The sequence below is a fragment of the Mesoplodon bidens genome (assembly GCF_964165515.1).
Source record: "Mesoplodon bidens genome assembly, chromosome: 2".
Classification (NCBI taxonomy): Eukaryota; Metazoa; Chordata; class Mammalia; order Artiodactyla; family Ziphiidae; genus Mesoplodon; species Mesoplodon bidens.
In genome coordinates this window covers 18,403,662-18,427,976 of record NC_138177.1, presented here as the reverse complement: position 1 = coordinate 18,427,976, position 24,315 = coordinate 18,403,662, and the positions used below count along the sequence as shown (strand labels likewise).

At 39.8% G+C, this 24,315-nt stretch overlaps 2 protein-coding genes across 2 annotated transcripts in view; both read left to right on the top strand.

Annotated features, from left to right (window-relative positions):
- Positions 1-14,024, top strand: part of EPRS1 (glutamyl-prolyl-tRNA synthetase 1) — a 66,365-nt gene extending 52,341 nt beyond the window's left edge. The window contains exons 26-32 of the mRNA XM_081223564.1: positions 57-212; positions 899-1,096; positions 1,572-1,745; positions 6,011-6,171; positions 8,577-8,655; positions 13,496-13,560; positions 13,667-14,024. Of these exons, the coding sequence (XP_081079690.1) occupies positions 57-212; positions 899-1,096; positions 1,572-1,745; positions 6,011-6,171; positions 8,577-8,655; positions 13,496-13,560; positions 13,667-13,817 (984 nt within the window). The 3' untranslated portion in view covers positions 13,818-14,024. The remainder of the gene's footprint in view (positions 1-56; positions 213-898; positions 1,097-1,571; positions 1,746-6,010; positions 6,172-8,576; positions 8,656-13,495; positions 13,561-13,666) is intronic.
- Positions 14,025-23,707: 9,683 nt separating this feature from the next.
- The window catches only part of SLC30A10 (solute carrier family 30 member 10), a gene marked incomplete at its 5' end in the record, with an annotated part of 39,697 nt that continues 39,089 nt past the window's right edge, over positions 23,708-24,315 (top strand). Inside the window, one exon of the mRNA XM_081218893.1 lies at positions 23,708-24,158. Coding sequence (XP_081075019.1) covers positions 23,708-24,158 — 451 coding nt within the window. The remainder of the gene's footprint in view (positions 24,159-24,315) is intronic.

Here is a 24,315-nt window from a genome sequence, read left to right as displayed (position 1 = left end):
CATCAATAAATATATATCATAAATTTGAACACTTTTCATTTAAAACGTTGTTACAGGTTTTGCAGATACTTGACTTATATGCTCAGGTATATGAAGAACTCCTGGCAATTCCTGTCGTAAAGGGAAGAAAGACTGAAAAGGAGAAATTTGCAGGAGGAGACTACACAACTACAGTAGAAGCATTTATATCTGCCAGTGGAAGAGCTATCCAGGTATCAAACTGCTGTATAGGATTCCTAGGTGACTGTAAGCATAGCCCGTGGGCAGATCTGACAAGTTTCTTCTGTCATCAGAGAAGTAGACTCTTAAAAATCAGTATATCACATGTTTTCTAAGGCCATATTATAATTTCAGGCCAATCTGTCCCATTCCCTGTATATCTCCAAGGTCAGTTAAATCAAGGCTTATATCCTGAATTACCAAAGCATGGATTTTTTGTGTGTGTGTGGTACGCGGGCCTCTCACTGCTGTGGCCTCTCCCGTTGCGGAGCACAGGCTCCGGACGTGCAGGCTCAGCGGCCATGGCTCACGGACCTAGCCGCTCCGCGGCATGTGGGATCTTCCCGGACCGGGGCACGAACCCGTGTCCCCTGCATCGGCAGGCGGACTCTCAACCACTGCACCACCAGGGAAGCCCCAAAGCGTGGATTTTTAAAAAACCTTTGTAAATAAAGTAACTCCTATAAGAGGGGCTGCTCATAGCTGTATGCTACTATATATTTTTTGACTAATCTTAGTCTCCTTGTTGTATCAGTATTGCTTTAAAAACTTATTTAATATAAAAAATCAGGGAAGATAAAGCAAGTCTAGGGCCATTTAAGGTATGTGATCTTACAGTAATTATTTTCAGAGGCATTAATAGGTTATCAAAATTAAAAGATGTGTTTCTCTATTTTAGGGAGCAACATCACATCATTTAGGGCAGAACTTTTCTAAAATGTTTGAAATCATTTTTGAAGATCCAAAGACACCAGGAGAGAAGCAATTTGCCTATCAAAACTCCTGGGGCCTGACAACTCGAACTATTGGTGTTATGACCATGGTTCATGGGGACAACATGGGCTTAGTATTACCACCCCGTGTAGCCTGTGTTCAGGTAAGGAAAATATTTCTGTTTATCATTTCTTTTATAAAATACAAGCCATATTTAGCGAAGAAAATTTTAAAGTGTGATTTTTTTCTCTGAGTGTCATTCAGGTAGATTTCGCTGATACAGAACGTAGAATACAGTCTAGACCTTGGTATTGTGTAACTATGTATATTATTTGTGTTACTGTTTTTTACTCTTTTAATTTTTTTACCTACTTTATAAAAGTTTTAGAAATTATTTTTGAATAATGGTTTATAGTAGGTTAAATGAAAAACAAATGTATCTAGCATGGACAAACAACATGTAGCTATTAAATTGTTGCTAGATATTCTGCGTAAATTAGAAACTATCCAAGTTGATTTGTGTGAAGGCTTATAGTCACTAGGAGGTTTTGACTCCTGGATACTATGTGGTGATGTGACTTCATTACTTCCATATACTGCCCCTTTGTATAAATTTGTGATACTGTGCTGGATTCTAGGTGGTGGTTATTCCTTGTGGCATTACAAATGCACTTTCTGAAGAAGACAGAGATGCTCTGATTGCAAAATGCAGTGATTATCGAAGGCGGTTACTCAGTGTTAATATTCGAGTTAGAGCTGATTTGCGAGATAACTATTCACCAGGTTGGAAGTTCAATCACTGGGAGCTCAAGGTAAATTCTTCAGTTGCATATTTTACTCCCATGCTCCCAATTTGGATTTTTGTTACATTAGAATTAAAGTGATCATGAAGACCTTGATTATGGTTAATAAACCTCATATGGTTGTTACTAAAATGTTTATATCAAGAATTCATAAAATAAATACGTTATTTAAATAGTAAGACTATCAGAATAGTGGTGCATGAGCATCAACTAGCTGTCATTGTTACAGCTAATCAGAGGTTAATTTCATACTTGGATTTTCACACCACATTGTTTCACAGCGGTTTATTGATTTTTATTTTGTATATTCAAGGCTAGTCTAAATTCTGGTTTAATGTTTTTGATAATAACTTTTATTTGTTGCACATTGTCATTAACAGATGATCTGTATACTTTATTCCATTTTTCAAACTTCTGGGATTTAACTTTTTTTCTTATGATGAAACAGGGGCTCTTGTTAGAACTAGCAATTAGGAGTCAGGAATTTATAAACTCATATTACAGGCAGTGGATAAGAAGGTGTAGTGACATTGCAGCTTCAATCTTTCAAATATGGAAGCTCAGTAATACTGGGATTGTTCAGTGTACATGTCGGGTTCCCAAAGGTGCTAATCTTTATCCCCTTATTTGTTTTAAATGGCCCCTAAGGTAAATCTCTCTGCTGAAGAATAGTAGTTATATTGATATTGCTTTCCTTTTTGTAATATATTTTTTCCTTTAACGAAGAAAAAAATATATTACTCTCCTACCTTTAATGAAGACTTTAAAGGTGAATAGTTTCTCTGTAATTTCCCTTTAATTGCAGTCTTTTTTACTTACTTTGAAATAGTGGTTGTGTGATTGCAGTAATACCTTGTCTACACCCATTTGTACTTGCCTGAGGTACCAAAAAGAAACCTGTTCCTTGCTACTAGCTGGACTGAAAGGGAAGAACAAAAGTCGTCCACACTTACTTCTGTGTCTCTCATCTTTCCCTTCCTCTTTCATCTCACTCCTCCTCCTCGGACTGACTTGACTTTGTCGCTGTCCCTCTTCTTTGCAGTACCCTGGTGAACCTGTACTATGTGGGGGAGGCATCTTAGTGTGACTTGGCTCCGCTGCAGCTTCCTTATCTACAATAGTTAGGAAAGAAAACAAAGTCCCTAAGTTCTAAACTTGATGCCGAAAATTAAAGAACACTGAGAAAGAGAGTTCGTTAGCTAGTGAAAAGCACTGCTAGTGCATTTAAGGCCAGGAATTTCCAAGGAAAGAAAACAGTTTGGGAGATCTAGATTCATATTTATTTGATAGTGATTCACTTTGTAAAGTGTGTGTGTGTGTGTGTGTGTGTGTGATGTATGTATTGTGAGGCTCCCAGATTAATAAATGAGGTGTATGGTTTGGTTGCCAGACTAGGACCTAGCGACTGACTCCCATAACTCTTCGTTAGAAAATAGGGGAAAATGGGAAATAGAAAGGGGAAAATAATATGAGTGAATTAACTACTTTTTTTTTTTTTTTTTACTGTACTGGATGATTAAGATAATTTTGTATTGCTGTTGAAAAACAAACAAAAAACAGGAGTCCCTTATAAGTAAATTCATAACTAGTTACTTAGAAAAACTACCAATAAAATACATGCCTCTTGTATGACTTGCCCTCAGATGATCTCTCCACTTCTGTTTTCCGTTATCCCCTTTCATAGATCTTTTCTCTCTTCTCAGTCTATTTTTCCACCTCTATGTCTTTGCTTGTGCTGTTTCTTCCACTTGGGTTATAAAATTTGTTATCATGAAACAAACACAAATTTACAATAAAGGAAGTACAGTACAAAAATTTTTTTCCTGCCTGAACCATTTGAAAACAAGATGCTACCGTGATGCCCCATCACTCTACAAACATGTTCTCCTGTATAATCACAATAAAGCCTATAAAATCAGGATGTTAACATTGAGACTTATTGCCATCGAATTCTAGGACCCATTCAGGTTTTGTGAGTTGTCCAACTCGTGTCCTTCATAGCAGAAGGGTCTAGTTCAGAATTATGTGTTGCATATAGTTATCATGTCCCTTTAGTCTCTTTTAGTCTGGAATAGTTCCTCAGTTTTTCTTTAGTTATCATGGTCTTGACATTCCTCACTAGCTTTTTACTTAATTAAAATTTTTATGGACCCATGGTTTCTGAGATTATTCAGTGGGTTATAATCTGTTACTATTATTATTTATTTTGATGCTCAAATTTGTCTTCGATGGGACCAGTAGGATCCCTTAAGGCTAACTTCTGTGTTCTTTAGCACGTCCTTGCTTTTTGGCAGAAGATCTTGTAGGGTTTATGTTGTTCTCTCTCTCTCGCCCAACTCTGCAATTAGCCACATCTCGAAGAAGCCCTGGTTCTTTTTAGGAAAGAATGGTATTTAGTGTGGGTGTGCCCATCACTTTTGAGCTCTTACTGCTTCCAAGCCTTCTCAGTAGATGAAGCTATGGAATGCGTGTGCGTGTGTACACACACACACACACACACGTACGTACATACATGTATTTACATCTATTTTTCTGTATCCACCTATGTAATTTGATAACCATGAGTTCACACTGATACCTTCAATTCCAGTCAAAACCCACATGACCCAATCTAGTTTTCTCCCATTCCGTATTTTAACTCTCTTCTCTGACAGTGAAAAACCTAGCTCCACTTGTCCTTAGTATGTTTATTTGATCAGTCCCCCTGTGTTCCTCCACTCCCTCATTGCTGTTGCCACCCACTCCCCTGCATGAATGCCCTCCTCATACCTCATGGGCTCTGACACCCCGTGCCAGGCTCTTTCCTGTGAAGATGCCTTTTCACCCAGCTGCAGCTTCGAAACCTTGCCCTGAGCTGTCCCAGCTCTCCCCTTTTCCGGTACAGGATGTAGTTCTATTGCATTTTATTGTCATGTCTTTTTAGTTTCCTTTAATCAGAAGTAGGTCCTCAGCCTTTCTTTGTCATTCATGGCATTGACATTTCTGTAAATATAGGTCAGTTATTTTATAGAATGGTCTTCAATTCTGATGAATCTACTCATTAATTTTTGCCTCCTCCAGTAACTTTTCTTCTCTCTTCCAACTGAGGATAGTTTCTCACTTTTGATTTTCTGTACTGATTTTTATTATTTGTATGCATGCCTTATTTACTGTGCAAAACATGAAGCTTCTTGAGGACAGGATCTCTTTCTTATTCATCTTTTAAATCTCATTGCACTTAACACCGTTTCTTACACATGCATGCATTGCATGAATAAAGAAAACAATAAAATAATGTAATAGTATACAGTATTTTGTTCCCAATAGTTTATAAAATCAGTCTTCTCTAGGGGTGATTTTTTCTAGAGTAACATTTAAATTTTTTCCTTTGACGTTGATTTGGGGGACCGCCGATCAGCTAAACCGTATATAGAGTTTCCTAATTTAAATTCAGAAACCCCAAATTAGTTTTAGAGGATCATTCAGTCAAAAAAAAATTGTCAAAAACCTACTGTTTGTCAGGTAAGGTTCCAGGCCCTAAAACTGAGGTCTCGCTAGACCTTAATCCACTCACAGAACAGACTCCTTATGTGCATTAACAAGGATTGAACATTCCCAAGGCTTAAACTTGCATACGGTCCTTAAGCTCCTCTGTAAAAACCATAGACTACTGGGGAATGGTTCTCAAAGTGAAGTCCCAGGACCAGCAGTCTCAGCATCACCTGAGAACTTGTTAGAAATATAAATTCTCAGGCCCCTTCGCTGGACCTACTGTGATCAGAAACTCGGGCGGTGGAGCCAGCAGTCTGTGCTTGGACAAGCACAGTGATTCTGATGCTCAGGTTAGAGCAGCCAGAGCTAAGGCTTTCCAGCCAAAGCACACCACGTGCCATGAATGAGGCAAGGATGTACGAAGGTGGCTTGGGGTGGCGTCAGCCTCAAGAAGCCTTCTGTATTTACCCCAGTGTGCCCTACAAGTGTAATTTTCTGTGTGTGCGTTATGGGAGAGAAGTTAGGAACACTGAGCTAGACAACTGCAACCACCCTCATGTTTCCCCGTTAAACTCTTAGCTCAGAACCACTCGAGCAGTAAGTACCTTCTTTCCTTAGGTTTATGCCTTCCCATTGGAAGAGGTTTCTGTAATATCTCAGGAATATTACCTAGTTTTTTAAAGTGGTTTGTTTCTGTCTTTGTTTTTTGGATTTTTATGATTTATAGTAGATAAAGCCATGGAATAAGTCTATATATTCAATTGGAGACATGCATGTATTATGTTTAACTGCCTTTTTCCTAGGGAGTTCCGATTAGACTTGAAGTTGGGCCACGTGATATGAAGAGCTGTCAGTTTGTTGCTGTCAGACGGGACACTGGAGAAAAGCTAACAGTTGCTGAAAGTGAGGCTGAGACGAAACTTCACGCTATTTTGGAAGACATCCACATTAACCTGTTCACCCGGTCAGTTCCTTAGAGTTGCTTGTGTCTCTCATCTTCACACTGTGCTCAGCCTTTGAGATATATGCCAAGGAATCCTTGACTGCCCCTGTGGAAAGTACTCTTTCCCTCTGAACTCTTATGGTTCTTAACTGGACTTTCTCTTTGTGTTTTTTAACTTGTATTATGAATGCTTTTCTATATGCTTTCTGCTCCATACTGAGTTTGCAGTGATGGACTGTCTGCCCCATGGATTAATTTGGGTTAATTTTAGATCCAGGCTTTCATGATATATAAAATTTGAGGGACAAAGGCATTGATTCTCACCTGTTGGATACACATTAGCAGCACCTGGGAAGCTTTTCAAAATACTTGTGCCTGGGACTCTCCCCAAGGGATGTTAATTTAACTGGTCTAGAGTGGGCCTGGCACCTAGAGTATTAAACGCTCCCTAGGTGATTATGATGTGTCACCAAGGCTAAGAACCTCCTGATTGGGATTGGGGGTGAAAGGTGAGGGGGAGACCTCAGGGCTGCCCTGACCTCTGGAGAGGGGACTTTTAGAATCACAGATCTCAAGGCAGAGGTACTAGAAGATTGGTGGCATATGTGTGGCACCCTGGTTTCTTTCCTACCCACCTGAAGCAGAGAGGAAGGCCCATGGCCACTGGGGATACAGGTTCAGTTTCTAGGGGAGAGTAGTGCCTGTATCTTACTCGTTTATCTTCTAATACCTTGTGCCTGATTCATATTCATGTTCAATAAATCTTGCATTTAAGGAGTGAACCAATTTTAGCCTTGGCTTTGGTGCTTATTTATGTGATTTTAGGCAAGTGATTTTGCTTCTCTTGGCTTGCTTGCCCTAAAATGCGAATGATAATATATCTTTTGAAGGGTTACTTCACGGATTTATTTGGCCTACAAATTCATAATTCATGTGAAGTTCATCTGAATGCAGAAAAGGTGATACTGTCAGAGACGAAAGATTAGAAGTCTGCCTGTCCTTGTTGCTACCGTTCGAATAGTGCTCTCAGTGCAGAGGTTCTTTTCCAGAGATTCTCCTCAGGATCTCCTGGGAGCTTTGGGAATAGAAACTTACCTGAGCCTCGTACCTGGAGATTCTGACTCATTAGTGTTAAGATACCTTCAGGTCGGGCTTTCCTGGTGGCGCAGTGGTTAAGAATCCACCTGCCAATGCAGGGGACACAGGTTCGAGCCCTGGTCCAGGAAGATCCCACATGCCGTGGAGAAACTAAGCCCGTGTGCCACAACTACTGAGCCTGTGCTCTAGAGCCTGCGAGCCACAGCTACTGAAGCCCACGCACCTAGAGCCCGTGCTCTGCAACAAGAGAAGCCACTGCAATGAGAAGTCTGTGTACTGGAACGAAGAGTAGCCCCGGCTCGCTGTAACTAGGGAAAGCCCACGCACAACAACGAATACCCAATGCAGCCAAAAATAAATAAATAAATAAATTTATTTTTTAAAAAAGATACCTTCAGGTTATCTGTAATGTTAAAATGCTCTCTCTGTGATACACATGTACACCCTTGGTTGGAAAACCACTGCTTTAGTGACTAAAAAGCAGGGTTTTTTGTTGACATTTTTATTCAGTAAATTTATTAATGTAAGTTGCTTAAAGGTGCATTTTTTCCCCTCCTTAAGGCTTCAACCTGGGAAGTGACGAGTTCCTTCCTCTGCATCTCATTGGCTATAACTTAGTCACTTGGGCCTACCTCACTGCAAAAAAGTTGGAAGAAAAGGAAACAGATTTGGTGGACAGCTAGCAGTTGCCTCCAGGGTCCATACAAGTCTAGCCCTGAGGTTCAGAAAAGAAAAATATGCCTTCTCTTCCTTGGTCACCACCTCATGTAATGTGTGACTTTGAGTGTGGAAGAGAATAATATTTATTCCCATTTCTGAAACCTGAGGTTCTTACAAAAGACTTACATAGTATGTGAAAATAGCTCGAATAATGTATATTTATGTGTTTTTCCTTTCTTAAATATTTTCATGCCTTTGTATTCGATTCTAACAACAATTTGATATGATAGTTAGATTTGAATATTTTTCCAATTTTTTAGAAGGGAAAACTAAGACCAGAGAGGTTTAAATAATAACCCAGACTCTTGTAGGTAATAAGTGGTAATGCCAGGAATTAGAATGTTGATCAGTAGAGATTTAATGGTGATTACAAAAGTAATTGTTACCTGTGCGTGCTTGGCAAATTCTCCATTCATTTAGTGTTCACGATTATGCAGAGATGAGCTAACTGAGATTTACTGAATGTCACTGCTAGAGACAGAGTTGAAGTTCATATTGAATTCTTCTCTCTTCCAGGTTATTATTCTTTCATTAAATTATGCTATTTAAAAAAAAACTTTGTCATATTAGTAAGAAAAAATACGTATTCTTTTCTAATTGTTCGATAGGGCTTCTGAAGACCTTAAGACTCATATGGTTGTGGCTAATACAATGGAGGACTTTCAGAAGGAACTTGATTCTGGGAAGGTAAGAGACTTCTGCAAAGTTTTGAATATAAACATATTTCAGTAAATGGTGTTTTAAGACTCACTGAATTTATGCATGATGTTAATCCCTTTTTCAACCTGTCACACAAAAGGATTATATATTACTCAGCATTACATACTCTTGTTTTCCACTGTCTTTCCTGCAGCATTACAACATTATATCATTTTTGGATAACACTGTAAACTGATTATGTAAGAGTTTTTTTCTCATGCTCATTACGCTGGCTGAACAAAATTCATTCTGTATGACCCCTAATATTTTTATTATTGAAAAATTTTGTTTTCTCAGTTTGATGTAAGTTCCTAAAGTAAGCATTGTTCTAGTTTTAGAAATGTAATGTGCAGATTCCTAAAATAAGGAAGGCTCGTTTCTATTCTCTGGGCATATATACTTACCCAGATCTTAGTTGATTGAACTTTCTGAATAATAAGTGAAACATATTACTTATTTCTAAGTCCGTTTTTTAGAATGAGTATGTACTTCTGGATTCCTTAAAACTACACAGGTTTCCCTAATGGCTCTTTAAGATTTTATCAGCTTTATGTGTTGTGTGTATGCAGATGTTGCCAGCCGAAACTTAATTTTCATAAAGAAGAGGTCTTGATTTGCAAAGTTATTAATTCCTGGAATGAATCACTTATGAACTTTAGTATTTTGGTGCACATGTTTGATTATACAGCCAGTCCTGTGTCCCCAGGTTATAAATGAGAAAACCATGGACCAGAGTCTAAATAAATTACCCCAAGCCGTACAGAAGCAGACCTGGTATTAGAATTTAGATTTCTCTTCTGATTCAGCTTAACACATTATCAACTGGGGGATTTTTGCAGAAACTAATGCCTGTGGCCGTAATACTTCTCTGGTCAAAAATGTGTTAATATACTTTCCTCTGTATCTTTCTTTTTTTTTTTTTTTTTTTTAATTCATGCTGAGCGTGTAAGACAAAATTTTGCTTGGCTATGTTCATTCCCTCCTAATATGTCTCTTAATTGCATGAGCTGAGAAAATGTTAATCTCTCTGGCTCTCAGTTTACTAATCTGTGAAATGAGTACAAAATAGATAGTATCAAAATCCCCTTCAGATCATAACTCTTCAGTATTTAGCCTTCTATTATTCTTGGTTTATTGCCCTTGTAATCTTCCACCTTTCTGGTGTCCGTAATTTGCCATGTGATTTCAAACTGTATACTTCTAATCTCTATTTCTTCTAGCCCTCTGCCTGGAGAATGGATAGCCATCTGATTCCGTGTATATTTTTTCTTTCACTCTAATTTATTTTTTATAATTTTTTGTTCCATTAATTATTGACTTTTAAAATTTCCTTTATTATAGAAACATGGTAGTCACTTTTGCAGTACAGTCTTAAAGACATTGCATAAGAGTTAATAAATCGATAAGAGTATCAGTTAATCCATTGCTGTCAAAGAAATGAATCTCAGCAGATATTAGTGGAATCATGTCTTTCATTCTAATATTAGATAAGCTGCAGGAGAGATTTCAACATCTCTCCTGAACCAGAATATAGTATTTTAGTTGTGTGTCCAGAGATCATGTAGAGACCAAAGCAGATTTTGTTTCTTGTATTCAGTAGTCAGTTTCATCCCTCATCTCACCTCACGGTTGGTCAGCTTAGGTATGTTGACTGACCATCAAGCAGGCTTTGAGGCTGTTGTATATAAAGTTGGATTTACTGGGAGGGGAGAAGGAGGGAGGGATCTTCAGAACTTGAATGTAGGTGAGAGTTTGATTTTCTACTCTTCCCTGTTGGTATAAATGAAAAACATTTTTTTTATGTCTGACTTATAGGACTTGATTTTAAATTTTTCCAAGGGGATATGATCTTAACTGAATGAAAAATAAATGTCATTTATATGTAACATACTTATTACTGTTGACATTCATTACTAATCTATTGATCAATGATTTTTGAGTATTAATATTTCTCGTCATTACCATTTTCTGCTGCAGAGTGCAAGATATTATATATTATAAAAGATTGTGTCTTTTTAAAACATAGATGTAGAAATAATAAAAGACAAAAAGGTAAAAACCTCTCCATGGCTGAATAAATAGCCTAAAAATGCATGTTCTCCTTTCATATTAATGAATCATGTGTGTAGTGAAAAGGAATTTCAAGTCATATCATCTAAACTTCACTTTGAAGCTAGAAAGAATTAAAACATGTTTTTTTCTTTGTAAAATTATCATTTATGAGTCCAAATACATTTAATAACAGCTTTCGTTGAATTTGTTCACATGCTGCACCATTTTAATTTTAAAAATTATTACTTTAGAAATACCTTCTCAAGGCTTAGTGATTTTTTGTTTTTGCTTGGAGAAAAGAAAATAAGACTACTTACTGTAAACTTTGTGAAAGTTATAAAAAAATAACTTTAAGTGTTATGAGTTAACAAAAGTAAGATTTCTGAGAAACCAAATTTATTATTCAAAAACATTCTTTGTAATTGTCTTAATATTTTTATTATTACATAATTAAAGACTGATTAGAGTTTTCCCCCTATTCTGTCTTTTGGAATGAATTGTAATTCTTTTGTGAATGTACAGTTTTTTCATGCTTTTTGTTTGTATAAGTGCTAATGATTTACCAAGTTTCAATACAGGTAAGTAACTTTGTGTTATTTCAGCTCTTATGTCTCTAGGTTTGTTTTTGCTTCAGTTTTCATTGAACAATTTCTATATTTAAATTTTATATTATTTATATATCCAATAATTAATTTTATATTATTTGTATATTTAATTAAAGTATTTATATATTTAAAATAATTATATAATTGTTAATATATAATTTAAATATATATTTTAAAGACTATACTAAAATTTTTCAAAATACTTGTTATTACCAATCTTTCCACCTTCCCTTCACTCGTTCGTCCCACCCACCATGCCTAGAAATTGACCACCTCTTTATTGTCTTAATGCACATCATCAAAATAACAGTTTATCAACTTTGGGAATTAGGCTAACATATTTTACTTAATCAACACAAGAGATGTAGAAAACTAACCCCTCCTTGCCCTGCAATAACGTTCTCCTGTTGAATTACTCTTTTTTTTGTAATGTCCTCATCTCTATTTACTTTTACTTTACTTCTTAGAGAAGCCTTTTGAAAAATGTTTAACTAAATCCCAAGTGCAAGGCAGGGTTTTCAGAAGGGACTCGATTTGAGCATGGAAGGTGTGGCTGGGACTAGTTGATGGGAAGTTGGCAAAGAAGCTGGATGACCTTCTAGTTGCTTTTAAACTAGCATTTCTAATGTTTGGGAATTATCCATGTCTTTAATCTCTCTGCTACTAACACGAATTTTTTATAGGACTAATGCATAATTATTATTGCAGACAAGCCTCATTTTGAGGTAGACATGCGATGAAAAATTTAAGATTCACAGCTATGAGAAATCTTAATTCTTGTCTAGTCCAGTATCCACATTTTACAAAAGAAAGCTCAGGGCTAGAGATTTTCATATAGGCAATGAATTTCAAAATTAGGATAAAATCCCAGGTTTCTTGATTCTGCCTATTATTCTTTTTTTTTAATATTTATTTATTTATTTGGTTGTGCTGGGTCTTCGTTGTGGCAGCTGGGCTCGTTAGTTGCAGTTCTCCAGAGCCTCAGTTGAGGCACACAGGCTCCTTAGTTGTGGCATGTGAACTCTTAGTTGTGGCATGCACGTGGGATCTAGTTCCCTGACCAGGGATCGAACCTGGCCGGGCCCCCTGCATTGGGAGCGCAGAGTCTTAACTGCTGCGCCACCAGGGAAGTCCCACTGCCTATTATTCTATATGGTCTATGAAAGAAAATTTGAGAGGTTTTTGTTTCTGATACAAAATGACTTTTGACTTTTGTTTTTTGTTTTTTGCGGTACGTGGGCCTCTCACTGTTGGGGCCTCTCCCGTTGCGGAGCACAGGCTCTGGACACGCAGGCTCAGCGGCCATGGCTCACGGGCCCAGCCGCTCCGCAGCATGTGATATCTTCCCGGACTGGGGCACAAACCCGCGTCCCCTGCATCGGCAGGTGGACTCTCAACCACTGCGCCACCAGGGAAGCCCTTTTTTTGACTTTTAAAATACCCTTGGACTTGAAAAATGATTCACTTACCTATAACATGTTAGAAACAGCACGGTTTTTTAAATAAGGATGTGTAAAGTGAGGTTGACTTGATGGTTAGTTGTTTTTTTTTTTTTATGATAACGTGAACCTCTCACTGTTGTGGCCTCTCCCGTTGCGGAGCACAGGCTCCGGACGCGCAGGCTCAGCGGCCATGGCTCACGGGCCCAGCCGCTCCGCGGCATGTGGGATCCTCCCAGACCGGGGCACAAACCTGTGTCCCCTGCATTGGCAGGCGGACTCTCAACCACTGCGCTACCAGGGAAGCCCCTGTTAATTGTTATTTTAACAACAACTTAAAAAACAGTTTACTATTTGTCCTTTCCCCTCTATCCTCCTCGTAACCCACGTGGCCAGGTAGAGCAGGCAGCAGTGCAAATTTGAAATGAAGAAGATTCAAAATTCACCCTTTGTTCCTTCTGTTCAGCACTATGTTGCCGCCGGTTTATTTGGACATTTAAGTGTATTGCAAAGATCTTTGTTACATCCGGATGTTATATGATGTGTGGGTTTGGGATAGTGAAGGACATTCTTTGTTATCTTGAGTACCTCTGAGCAGAGTTGCTAGCAGATTTGCAGGAGTACCATGGCCTGAAAAAGACTGGGAGACCTATCCTTTTTGCTTATAGGTTTAACAGAGAACTCAAATGGTCCTTCTACAGAATGTAAACAGTGAACGTTTTTCCTTATTAGATTGCTCAGATTCCATTCTGTGGGGAAATTGACTGTGAAGATTGGATCAAAAAGACCACTGCCAGGTAAGCTAATTACGTGTAACCGATGAAACCCGTGAGGTATTGCAGTGAAAAAGAATAGAAATGTATGGCATAAAAGAATGGAATTCTTATTTGTTTTTAATTTCAGGGATCAAGATCTTGAACCTGGTGCCCCATCGATGGGAGCTAAAAGCCTTTGCATCCCCTTCAGACCACTCTGTGAGCTGCAGCCTGGAGCCCAGTGCGTCTGCGGCAAGAACCCTGCCAAGTTCTACACCTTGTTTGGTCGTAGTTACTAAGGGATAAGACAAAACCCCATCTCCAACCCTCTTCACTTTTTAAAAAGTTGATACTATTATCTCCCCAGATATAGACAGTTTTATGATTTTTTTTTTAAATAAAGGATCTAAAAGGAGGTTACATGAGAAAAATATCTATTCTTATGCCTAAATAGTGGAAAAGAGACTTTTCTGTAAACAACCCCAGTAATAAATATCATGAACTAATACTGTTCCATGTATTCATTTGTTTCTGAAATACCTGAATTCTATGCTATAGGGAAATTCCTATGAAGAGGTGAAGATAACTGCTCTGATCTAAGTATCCCTCATGTTTCAGACCTTGAACCTCCAGTTACCTGTTTCTTCTCTGTTGGAGTACCTCTTTTCCGTAACTCGTACTGAATTTAAAGTTGCCCTAAATCTTGCTGATTAAAAAGCAGAACATAACCACGAATGTAACAAAAGCGATTTCTGTTGAGCTCCTCTCTCCCTCTTGTGTCTCGTAGTTACTCTGAGGTCTTCAAAAACCCAGTCATGGGCTTCCCTGGTGGTGCAGTGGTTGAGAGTCTGCCTGCCCATGCAGGGTACACGGGTTCACGCCCTGGTCCGGGAAGATCCCACATGCCGCGGAGCGGCTGGGCCCGTGAGCCATGGCCACTGAGCCTGCACGTCCGGAGCCTGTGCTCCGCAAGGGGAGAGGCCACAACAGTGAGAGGCCCACGTACCACACACACACACAAAAAAACCCAGTCACGCTTTCTGAGAGAGTGGTCAGCCCTCCTCTCCTCTCTGCTTCCTATTTTGCGTCCTTCCTCACACTGCTTTTGCCTCCACCGCACCACTCTTCTCACAGAGCTCATGCTGCCACACTCCTGCCCAAAGCTGACTTCTTAGTTCCTTGTCTTACCATAGCTCTCTGCTGTACTTCTGCTGCTATAACACGTTTCTCCTGTTGACTAAAATTACTCCCATGACTTGCCCTCCTCCCTTTCTGCCTCTTTTTCTCAGTCGTGTCTTCCACCGTTTTCCCTTCCTTGGCCTGCTCCTTAGACATCAGTGTGCTCAGTGTCCATGCTTGGTCCTCTTCTTATGCTCCCTGATCAGCCTCATCTCACCCCATGGTTTCAAACTGCATGAGTAGGATGATGACTCCAACATTTTTGTCTCCCAGTCTGACCTCTAGACCTCTCTTCCAACTGCATACTGGATTTTCTTGAGTGTTCATCAACGTTTCAGGGCAGCCTGTCTCAAACCTCATTTCACTCTCGACTCCCAGACCTGTTCCTCCTGCAGTGCTTCCTGCCTGAAAGATCAGTGTTACCAAAATGGACCCAGTAACCTAAACCAGAACCCCGAGAGTCCTCCTAGTCAGCCCCTCCAGCACCTCAGCAGCCCTACTCAGTTGGCTGTAAAACATAACGGCTATTACCTCTGATGTCTCTTGCGTCCACCCTTTCACAGATCTGGATTGCCTTCTTGCCTGTTTCCTCTTATGCTGATAACTATACTGGCCTCCAGTTTCATCTCCAGGCCAGATTCCACATTTCCACAGGTTTTTTTTTTTTTTTTTTTTCCTAGTGTACAGTTTATTAAGATGTTTTTCTTCCCCTTAAAATCCCTTCGTGACTCACCATCAGTCACTAACAGGATAAAATGTAAACCCTTTAGCCTATTCTGGTTCAGCCTACCTGTCTCCTTTTCAACCAATCCAGCAGAGTCCTTCGCAACCTAACCATTTGGGGTTTCCTAAAAACAACGTGCTATTTCTCACCTCCGGCCCTTTGCCTGAAATGCCTTTTATCCCTCATTTCTAGTCTGCTTGGTATAGCTCCTTATTTCAGGGCCCTGCTCCAATATGCTTTCCCACTTGGTAGTGATAAATATACCAATAAAGGGCAACGCTTCAAAAAGAGGACTTGAAATTCGAGCTGTGTTTTGAAGCGTGAGTAGAATTTTAATAAATAGAAGAGGAAGAACATTCCAGGCAGAAGGAGCGACATATGCGAAGCCTTTCAAAGTATCTGCTGTGTGTGAGGACACAGCAAAACTGTCCTTAAGTTGGTGAGAAATTGTCAAATGAAAGATTAAAGACAGCATGATTTCAAGATCAGTGTTTTGAGCATGTATATTCATTTGCCTAGCTTAACTGAGATAAATACCTGGGCCACACTTTTGTACTCAGAATCAGTATTTCTTATTGATCTCTGGCAGTTCAGGATGCTTTATCTTGTTTTTCTGCCCTTAGTAGCTGTGTAAGCTCCCTATTCCTTCAGATGTAAAATGGAGACGAAGTCTAATATCTATTTCATAGTTACTCTACCTTATAAAGTACTCAGAACAATACCTAGCACATAATAATAGCTAATGTTAGTTATGGCAGTGATGCAGGGTCACCTGGAAGTTGCTTCTTGTATACAGCTCTAGTTAACCATTATTACCTTAGTGCCTAGGGTTTTTTTTTTTTTTTGGTTTTTGGTTTTCTGCAAACTAACAAATGCTTTAAAGGACAAGGGTTTTTTTTAGGCAGTCCCTGACAAAAGCCTGAAAAGTAGATCAAGACTCATAACCATATTTTGTTCTGTAGCCCCTGGCCATTTTGGAGGTGGCCATCTCTGACGCAAAGATAAATCCCCAGGCTATTTTTTGAAGCTTCAGATAAGCAGAGCTGATCACAGAAAAGCTTGACCTTTGCTCCTTTAAGGGGATCCACTATTTAAAGGAACTCTACAGTAAGTAGTTATGCTGAGGAAGGAGTCCTTCACCCCAAAGCTACATGTGATAAATTGTCTATTTTCTTAAATTGAGGTTCAGCTAAAATATCAGAACTCTTTGAGACACCTTAAGCGTGGTGGTGCTTTTCAAGAGGGTGTATAAACCTGACTCCAAACAATATCCTTTAAGAAATAATCACCATTTTTTACTTGCAGACCACAACCACTAACTAGATACCCAACTGACAGCCACAAAAGTAATTATGTGCCTAGCGTTCATGGTTTGCAAAAAGAAAGTCAAGGTGTATTTACTACTTGACTTTACAAGTCAAGGTGTATTTACTACTGGCTCTGCTTACTGGGATTTCCGGTATAGATCACATGTTAGCAATCTCTAGTTTATCCATGACAGTGTGTTTGAAATAGTTCCTGGACTGCCCTGGTGGCGCAGTGGTTAAGAATCCGCCTGCCAATGCAGGGGACACGGGTTTGATCCCTGGTCCGGGAAGATTCCACATGCTGTGGAGCTACGGAGCCCACACGCTGCAACTACTGAAGCCCTCTAGCTCTAGGGCCCGTGTGCCGCAACTACTGAGCCCGAGAGCCACAACTACTGAGCCCACGTGCTGCAACTACTGAAGCCCACGTGCCTAGAGCCTGTGCTCCACAAGAGAAGCCACTGCAATGAGTAGCCCGCGCACCACAACGAAGAGTAGCCCCTGCTCACCACAACTAGAGAAAGCCCACGCACAGCAACGAAGACTCAGCACAGACCAAAAAAACCCCAAAAAAACAGTTCCTAATTATGCCAGTAAGTCACATGAAGACTTTATAAGAGTTGGACATTAACAGCAACTCATTTGGCTGCTACTGGAGAGGCTTTGAGTCTTAAGATCAGAAGCAGTGGAACCCTCCATAAGACAAGCAGAAACAAGGCCTTGTGACTAGAGAGTGTGGATATATCACCCTACTTATATTTGATTTTAGTTATAAATATTGATATTAGTCATTTATCATATAACTATGGTGTTCAGCGGCTGTCTGGATCATCAAAAGTTTGGGGAGACAGCTACCCCTACCCTGTTATTTGCAAACATATCTTTGGCCCTTTGTCATTTTTACTAGTCTAGACAATGCTAGCCATTTATTTCTTTAATAAATTGAGTGCTCACTCTGTACAAAGGGCCAGAGCAGACAGTAGGAAGTTAAACCAAACATGCTTTTTCCCTTTCTTGGCTTTATCTCCTCAAAGTTGTTCTATTTTAGATGGAAAATCAGGCAATCAAGTGGACAGGGAGATGGAGCAATGGTAGGAGGCCATTGCCTAGTGACAGTAACACTGACACGTCATGAGATGATCCTTGCCGATAGTAGCACACTGAGAACTACCCTACACTTGAGATGTTAACAGCTGGAAAATAAAACTACCCTATTCTGCCACACCATCAGGCTTCATATAACAAATACAAACACATTTCTATGGCTCAGTAGGTGATGTTAAACCAGTGGCTTTGTTCAACTTTACTGGAAGATTTAAGAGCTTGGAACATCAATAGTACTGAAATGATATAAACAGATCCTATTAAATAAGTCTCATGTAATAAGGGTATTGCAAATATATTTTAAGTATGTCACCAAAACCAAATTTTGTGATTGAGAAATACCTGCTGAATGAGTGAGGAGCTTGGGGTTTAACAGGCTGGTGACGATGTTCACATCGGGGTTACTTTATATGTGCTAAATAGGTAATCGGATTATATTTCCCTCATTCATTCATTTTCTCCACTCTCCTGGACAATTATTTCATAACTTCTTTCTCCTGGGATTTTCCATACTTCCCCCTTCTGACTTTTGGTTGATCATCTTGATTTCTATTTCACTAAGAGAGAGAAAATATGAACAGAACCCCCAGAACCCTCCACCACATCTACCCCACTCATATGTCCGTATATCCTCCTTCTCTGCTGTTTCAGACGAACCGTCTTCTTTTTTTAAAATTTATTTTATTGAAGTATAGTATATGATTTACAATGTTGTGTTAATTTCTGTTGTGCAGCAAAGTGACTCAGTTATACTCTTTTTCATATTCTTTTCCATAATGGTTTATCCCAGGATATTGAATATAGTCCCCTGTGCTGTACAGTAGGACCTTGTTTATCCATCCTATATATAATAGTTTGCATCTGCTAATCCCAAACTCCCAATACTTCCCTTCCCCCTCCCCCTTGGCAACCACAAGTCTGTTCTCTATGTCTGTTTCATAGATATGTTCATTTGTGTCTTATTTTAGATTCCACATATAAGTGATACCATATGCTATTTATCTTTCTCTTTCTGACTTAGTATGATAATCTCTAGGTCCATCCATGTTGCTGCAAACGGCATTCTTTCATTCTTTTTTAAGGTTGAGTAATATTCCATTGTATATATGTGCCACATCTTCTTTATCCATTCGTCTGTCAATGGGCATTTAGGTTGCTTCCATGTCCTGGCTATTGTAAATAGAGCTGCACTGAACATTGTGGTACATGACTCTTTTTGAATTATGGTTTTCTCAGGGTATATGCCCAGTAGTGGGATTGCTGGGTCGTACGGTAGTTCTATTTGTAGTTATTTAAGGAACCTCCATACTGTTCTCCATAGTGGCTGTATCAATTTACATTCCCACCAACAGTGCAAGAGGGTTCCCTTTTCTCCACACCCTCTCCAGCGTTTATTGTTTGTAGTTTTTTTGATGAGGGCCATTCTGACCGGTGTGAGATGATATCTCATTGAAGTTTTGATTTGCATTTCTCTAATGGTTAGTGATGTTGAGCATCCTTTCATGTGTTTGTTGGCAATGTGTATATCTTCTTTGGAGAAATGTTTATTTAGGTCTTCTGCCCATTTTTGGATTGGGTTGTTTGTTTTTTTGATATTGAGCTGCATGAGCTGCTTGTAAATTTTGGAGATTAATCTTTTCTCCTCGTCCTTGAAACACATCCTTTCTTGGCCTTCAGAATACTGTACTCTCCTATTTTGCCTTTCATCCCTCTGGTCCTTCCCTCTTATCTATTTGTATCTTCTTTTTCTATTTTCTCTCATTTCCTTGGTTATCTCAGGCAGTCTTACAGCTTTTAAATCTGTATATTGTCAGCTCTCAAGGTCATGTATTCCCAGCCTATCCATCTCCTCTGAACTCTAGACCCCCTTGTTTAACTCCCTTCTTCGGGCTTCAACTTGGATGTCTAATAGATACACCAAACGATGTCATTTCCACCTCTTGCTCCCACTCTGTTCCTACAACTGTCATCTTTGTTTTACCTTCATCTCAGTTGCAATGGCATTCTTCTAGGCCACAACGCTTAGTGTCACCTTGACTGTTCTCTTTCTCTCATACCTCACATCCAATTGCTCAGCCAATGCTGTTGACTCTAACTTCAAATATATCCTGGATATATTCAGGGCCCTGGGATTGCTTTAATGCTCTGCTGTTGGCTGTGTTGAAACTTCGAATAAGGAAAAAAATTTAATTGTGATAAAATAACATAAAGTGTATCATCTTAATCTTTTTTTTTTTTTTTTTTGCGGTACGTGGGCCTCTCACTGTTGTGGCCTCTCCCGTTGTGGAGCACAGACTCTGGATGCTCAGGCTCAGCGGCCATGGCTCACGGGCCCAGCCGCTCCGTGGCATGTGGGATCTTCCCGGACCGGGGCACGAACCCACGTCCCCTGCATCGGCAGGTGGACTCTCAACCACTGCGCCACCAGAGAAGCCCCATCTTAATCATTTTTAAGTGTACACTTCAGTGTTGAGTATGTCTACACTGTTGGGCCAACCAATCACCAGATCTTTTTCATCTTGTAAAACAAACTCAAAACCCTTTAAGCAACAACTCCCTCACGCCCTCCTCCACTCAGCCCCTGGCTACCATCATTCTACTTTCTGTTTCTATGAATTTGACTGTGTTAGATAGCCCATATAATTGGTATCACACAACATGTCTTTTTGTGATTGGCTTATTTCGCAGGGCATAATAATGTCCCCAAGGTTCTTCTATGTTGTAACGTGTGTCAAAGTTTCCTTCCTTTTTAAGATGGAATAATATTCCATCGTATGTGTAGGTCACATTTTGTTTATCCTTTCTTCTGTCAGTGGACACTTGGGTTTCTTCCACCTCTTGGCTACTGAGAACAGTGCTGCTGTGAATATGGGTGGACAAATATCCCTTTGAGACTCTGCTTTCAATTCTTTTGAATATATACCCAGAGATGGGATTACTGGATCATATGGCACTTCTATTTTCAGTTTTTTAAGGAACTGCCATACGATCCGTAGTGGCTGCACCATTGAAAAACTCAGTAATTTTTGAACAAGGGATCCTGCACTGCCATTGTATTAGAACCATGAGTTATATAGCTGGTTCTGCCTGGATGTTCCCACTTCCTACCTGGTCTAAGTCACCCATATTTTCTTTAGATTATTGCCAACAGCCCCCTAACTGGTATCTCTGCCCCATGTAATCTCAACATGGGATCCAATTATTCTTTTAAAACATAAATTAGATCTTGTCATTCTTCTCCATAATCTCCCGTCTCAGGACCCCACATAATCTGCCCCCTCCCTCCATCACCTCCCTGGCTTCATATTCTATTTCTCTCCCTCAGTCACTCCTCCTCAACCGTGCTGAACTCTTTGGGTGGTCCTTGAACTTCCTATGCGCATTGCTTCCTCTGCCTAGAAAGATCTTCTTCAGATGTCTTCATGGCCCAGTTTCTTACCTCCTTTACTCAAGGAACATCTCAGTAAATTCTTCCCTGACCACTTTATTTAAAATTACAACCTCACCCATTTGCCAACACTCTATCCCTCTTCTGTGCTTCATTTGTCCCCATCATTTTTTATTACCAGCTGACATTCAATATGTTTTATGATCTATTTTGTTCATTATCTGTGTCTTCCCCCATTAGAATGTAAGCTTCATAACGTCAGGGACTTTCCTCTGTTTTGGTCACTGCTGTCTCCCCAGAGACTAGAACTGTGTCTGACATGTAGGAACTCAGTATTTGTCACATGAATGGATGAACAAGATAGTCTTAGTACAATAATTTTTACAACCTGGTTGTATTAGAAGTCTCACTGTTAGAATATCAATTGAATTGGAGATTATTTATGAAATGCTAAGGGAATTATCAAGGTTGCATCTAAAGTATTAGGTTTTAGTCAAAGTTAGTGTGTTAGTCTAAGTTCTCCAGATAAATAGAACCAATTGGATGTATATATAAATATAGACTTATTAAAAGGAATTGGCTCACATGATTATGAAGGCTGGAAGGTCCCAAGATCTACATGGTGAACAGGAGACTCAGGAGAACCAATGGTGTAGTTCTAGGCCACAGGCTCGAGACATAGGAAGAGCTGATCTTTTGGTTTGAGCCTGAAGGTAAGAAAAAGCCAGTGTCCCAGCTTGAAGGCAGTCAGTAGGAGGAATCCTCCCTTACTTGCAGGAGGGTCAGCTAGTTTGTTCTGTTCAAGCCTTCAACTGATTGGAAGAGGCCCACCGACATTAAGGATGACAATCTGTTTTACTCAGTCTGCTGACTCAAATGTTAATCTCATCCAACAACACCCTCACAGACACACTCACAATAATGTTTGACCAAATGTCTGGGCACCTGGAAGCTCAGTGAATTTGACATATAAAATTAACCATCAGGGATTTTTCTGTAAACCTACATTGTTGGAAATGCCTCATAGATTAACTGTGTGGTCTCCTTTACTCGTAGAACTACCTGTTAGATCTGTGGGAAAGAACTCTACAAGACAGAGCTGCCAAGTAAACTATGAAAAACCTAACAGTCAAACTTTTTATCTTAGGTATTGGCATATCCCAATGATCTGTACTGTTCTAGAGTGTGATGGCTTAGGAGTGAATATGATTTGAACCTAATACATTTTTAGAGGGTGTCAAATTCAGAACCAGGCAGATCCACAGCCTGACCCTAAACATGGTCCTAAAGTAAATTGCTTGAGGAAATTGGATCCCAAAGATTACAGGTGGGGAATTTTGAAGTGTGTCCATATTTCATTGGAGATCAAAGAAGCCTAACTAAAAGAATTGTGGGCTGACTCACATGATAACTTCTTTTTGAAAGGGCTATTTTATCTTGAAGATTATGAGTTTGGAGGAACTAAGGTGATTGGCCGTGGAAAGAATCAGAACATGTGAAATTCCTTAAAAATTTGTTGACTTAAATAATTTTGTCTGTGTTACACATAATTTTTTTAAAAACCCTTTAAAAAATTAACCATCATAATCAGACTTCAAATTCAGAAAATATTGGGTATAGTAATTTCACTATATTTCTTTAAAGGATTGACTGTAGGCAGTCTACTCAAAACAATAGAGGCTGCTACTGTTTTAGATATTCAGGAACTGGTAAACCTTTAAGGGTTATAAGTGACAGATGATAAGATTAAAAACAACAAAATTTCCTTGCGTCAGTTAAATCAAGTAATTAGAATTTGGCCTTCTTCCTGAAACTCACTGTGGTTATGTCTTTAGCTCTTCCAGTTTAAAGGTATTATAACTTTCCTGAACGTGAGGAATGTTTTTCTTGTCTTATTTATGGAGAACGTTTGGAAGTAAGGTGCTTGTTTATTCCACATCAGTGGGCAAGGCAGTAGAAAAAAAATCACCCTAGCTTCTTCTTTGTCTTTCACTTACTGTAGCTCTAATGTCTGGATTAGTGACCCTAGGATATTCCCTGTTCCATGCAGTAAACAGAATTCAAAACCATTTACACACCAGGTCAACAAGATACGATTGTTTATGTCAAATACCGGAGCACTTATTGCAAACATGGAGGTGGAATCTGAGAAGGCCACAGCTACATGTGAGTTTCTGCGTGATTCAGACACAGAGGTCTTAACTTCTGTAACATACACAAAAACAAATAAACAAAAGAGCCCTCAAGTTCATATCTGGAAGTCAGTGTCTTGTAAGTCCTGGCACACGTGACATCTCTTGCTTAATTGCCCTTTAAACTGTTTTATGGCTTTATAGCAGCCCGTAAAAGGTGATTTCCAAATATGACAGGCGCTGAAAGGCTGAAGGGGAGAGTTATCCAGGAACTGTAATCACTACATCTGTAGCTGCTCCCCTAAGAGCTCAGCCTTCCCAGGAAAGGGAGAGGGACCGTGGAGAGCGGAGCGCCATGGGGCGATACTCAGGGAGAAGCTTCCGTTTAATCCTCATGTGCGTTGTGAGCAGCCTCCTTTTCGGGATGGAGCTGGTGGTCTCCCACCTAGGCAACTCCCTCTCGTTGGCCTCTGATGCTTTTGCCGTCCTTTCCCACTTCGTCTCCATGATCATTGGTCTTTTTGGCGTAAGGGCCAGCAGTATAAAACAGCACCGGAAGAGCACGTTTGGCTTTCTTCGGGCAGATGTTGTGGGAGCATTTGGCAACTCCATTTTTGCTGTGGCCCTGATGTTCAGCATCCTGGTTGAAGCTGTCAAAAGGTATATTGATCCCCAGAAGACAGAGGCTCCACTGCTGGTTCTCAGTGCTGGAGTCATAGGGCTGGTCTTCAATGTTCTTAATTATGTCATCTTCTTGGACTGCTGTTACTGCGAGGCCCCAGGGCCCCAGGGAGACGCTGAAACAGGTAAACGGCTCCTCAGATGTTGTCGTTTGGTCAGAGTCCTGGCAGGTGCTATCTTAGGGGGCCCCTGGGGGTGCTATGGAGAGAGGCCCCATTCATTTGATCGCCCTCTCGTCCCCCGGACATTACTAAAGGTCTTTCTCCAAAGAGTCGTTTTCAG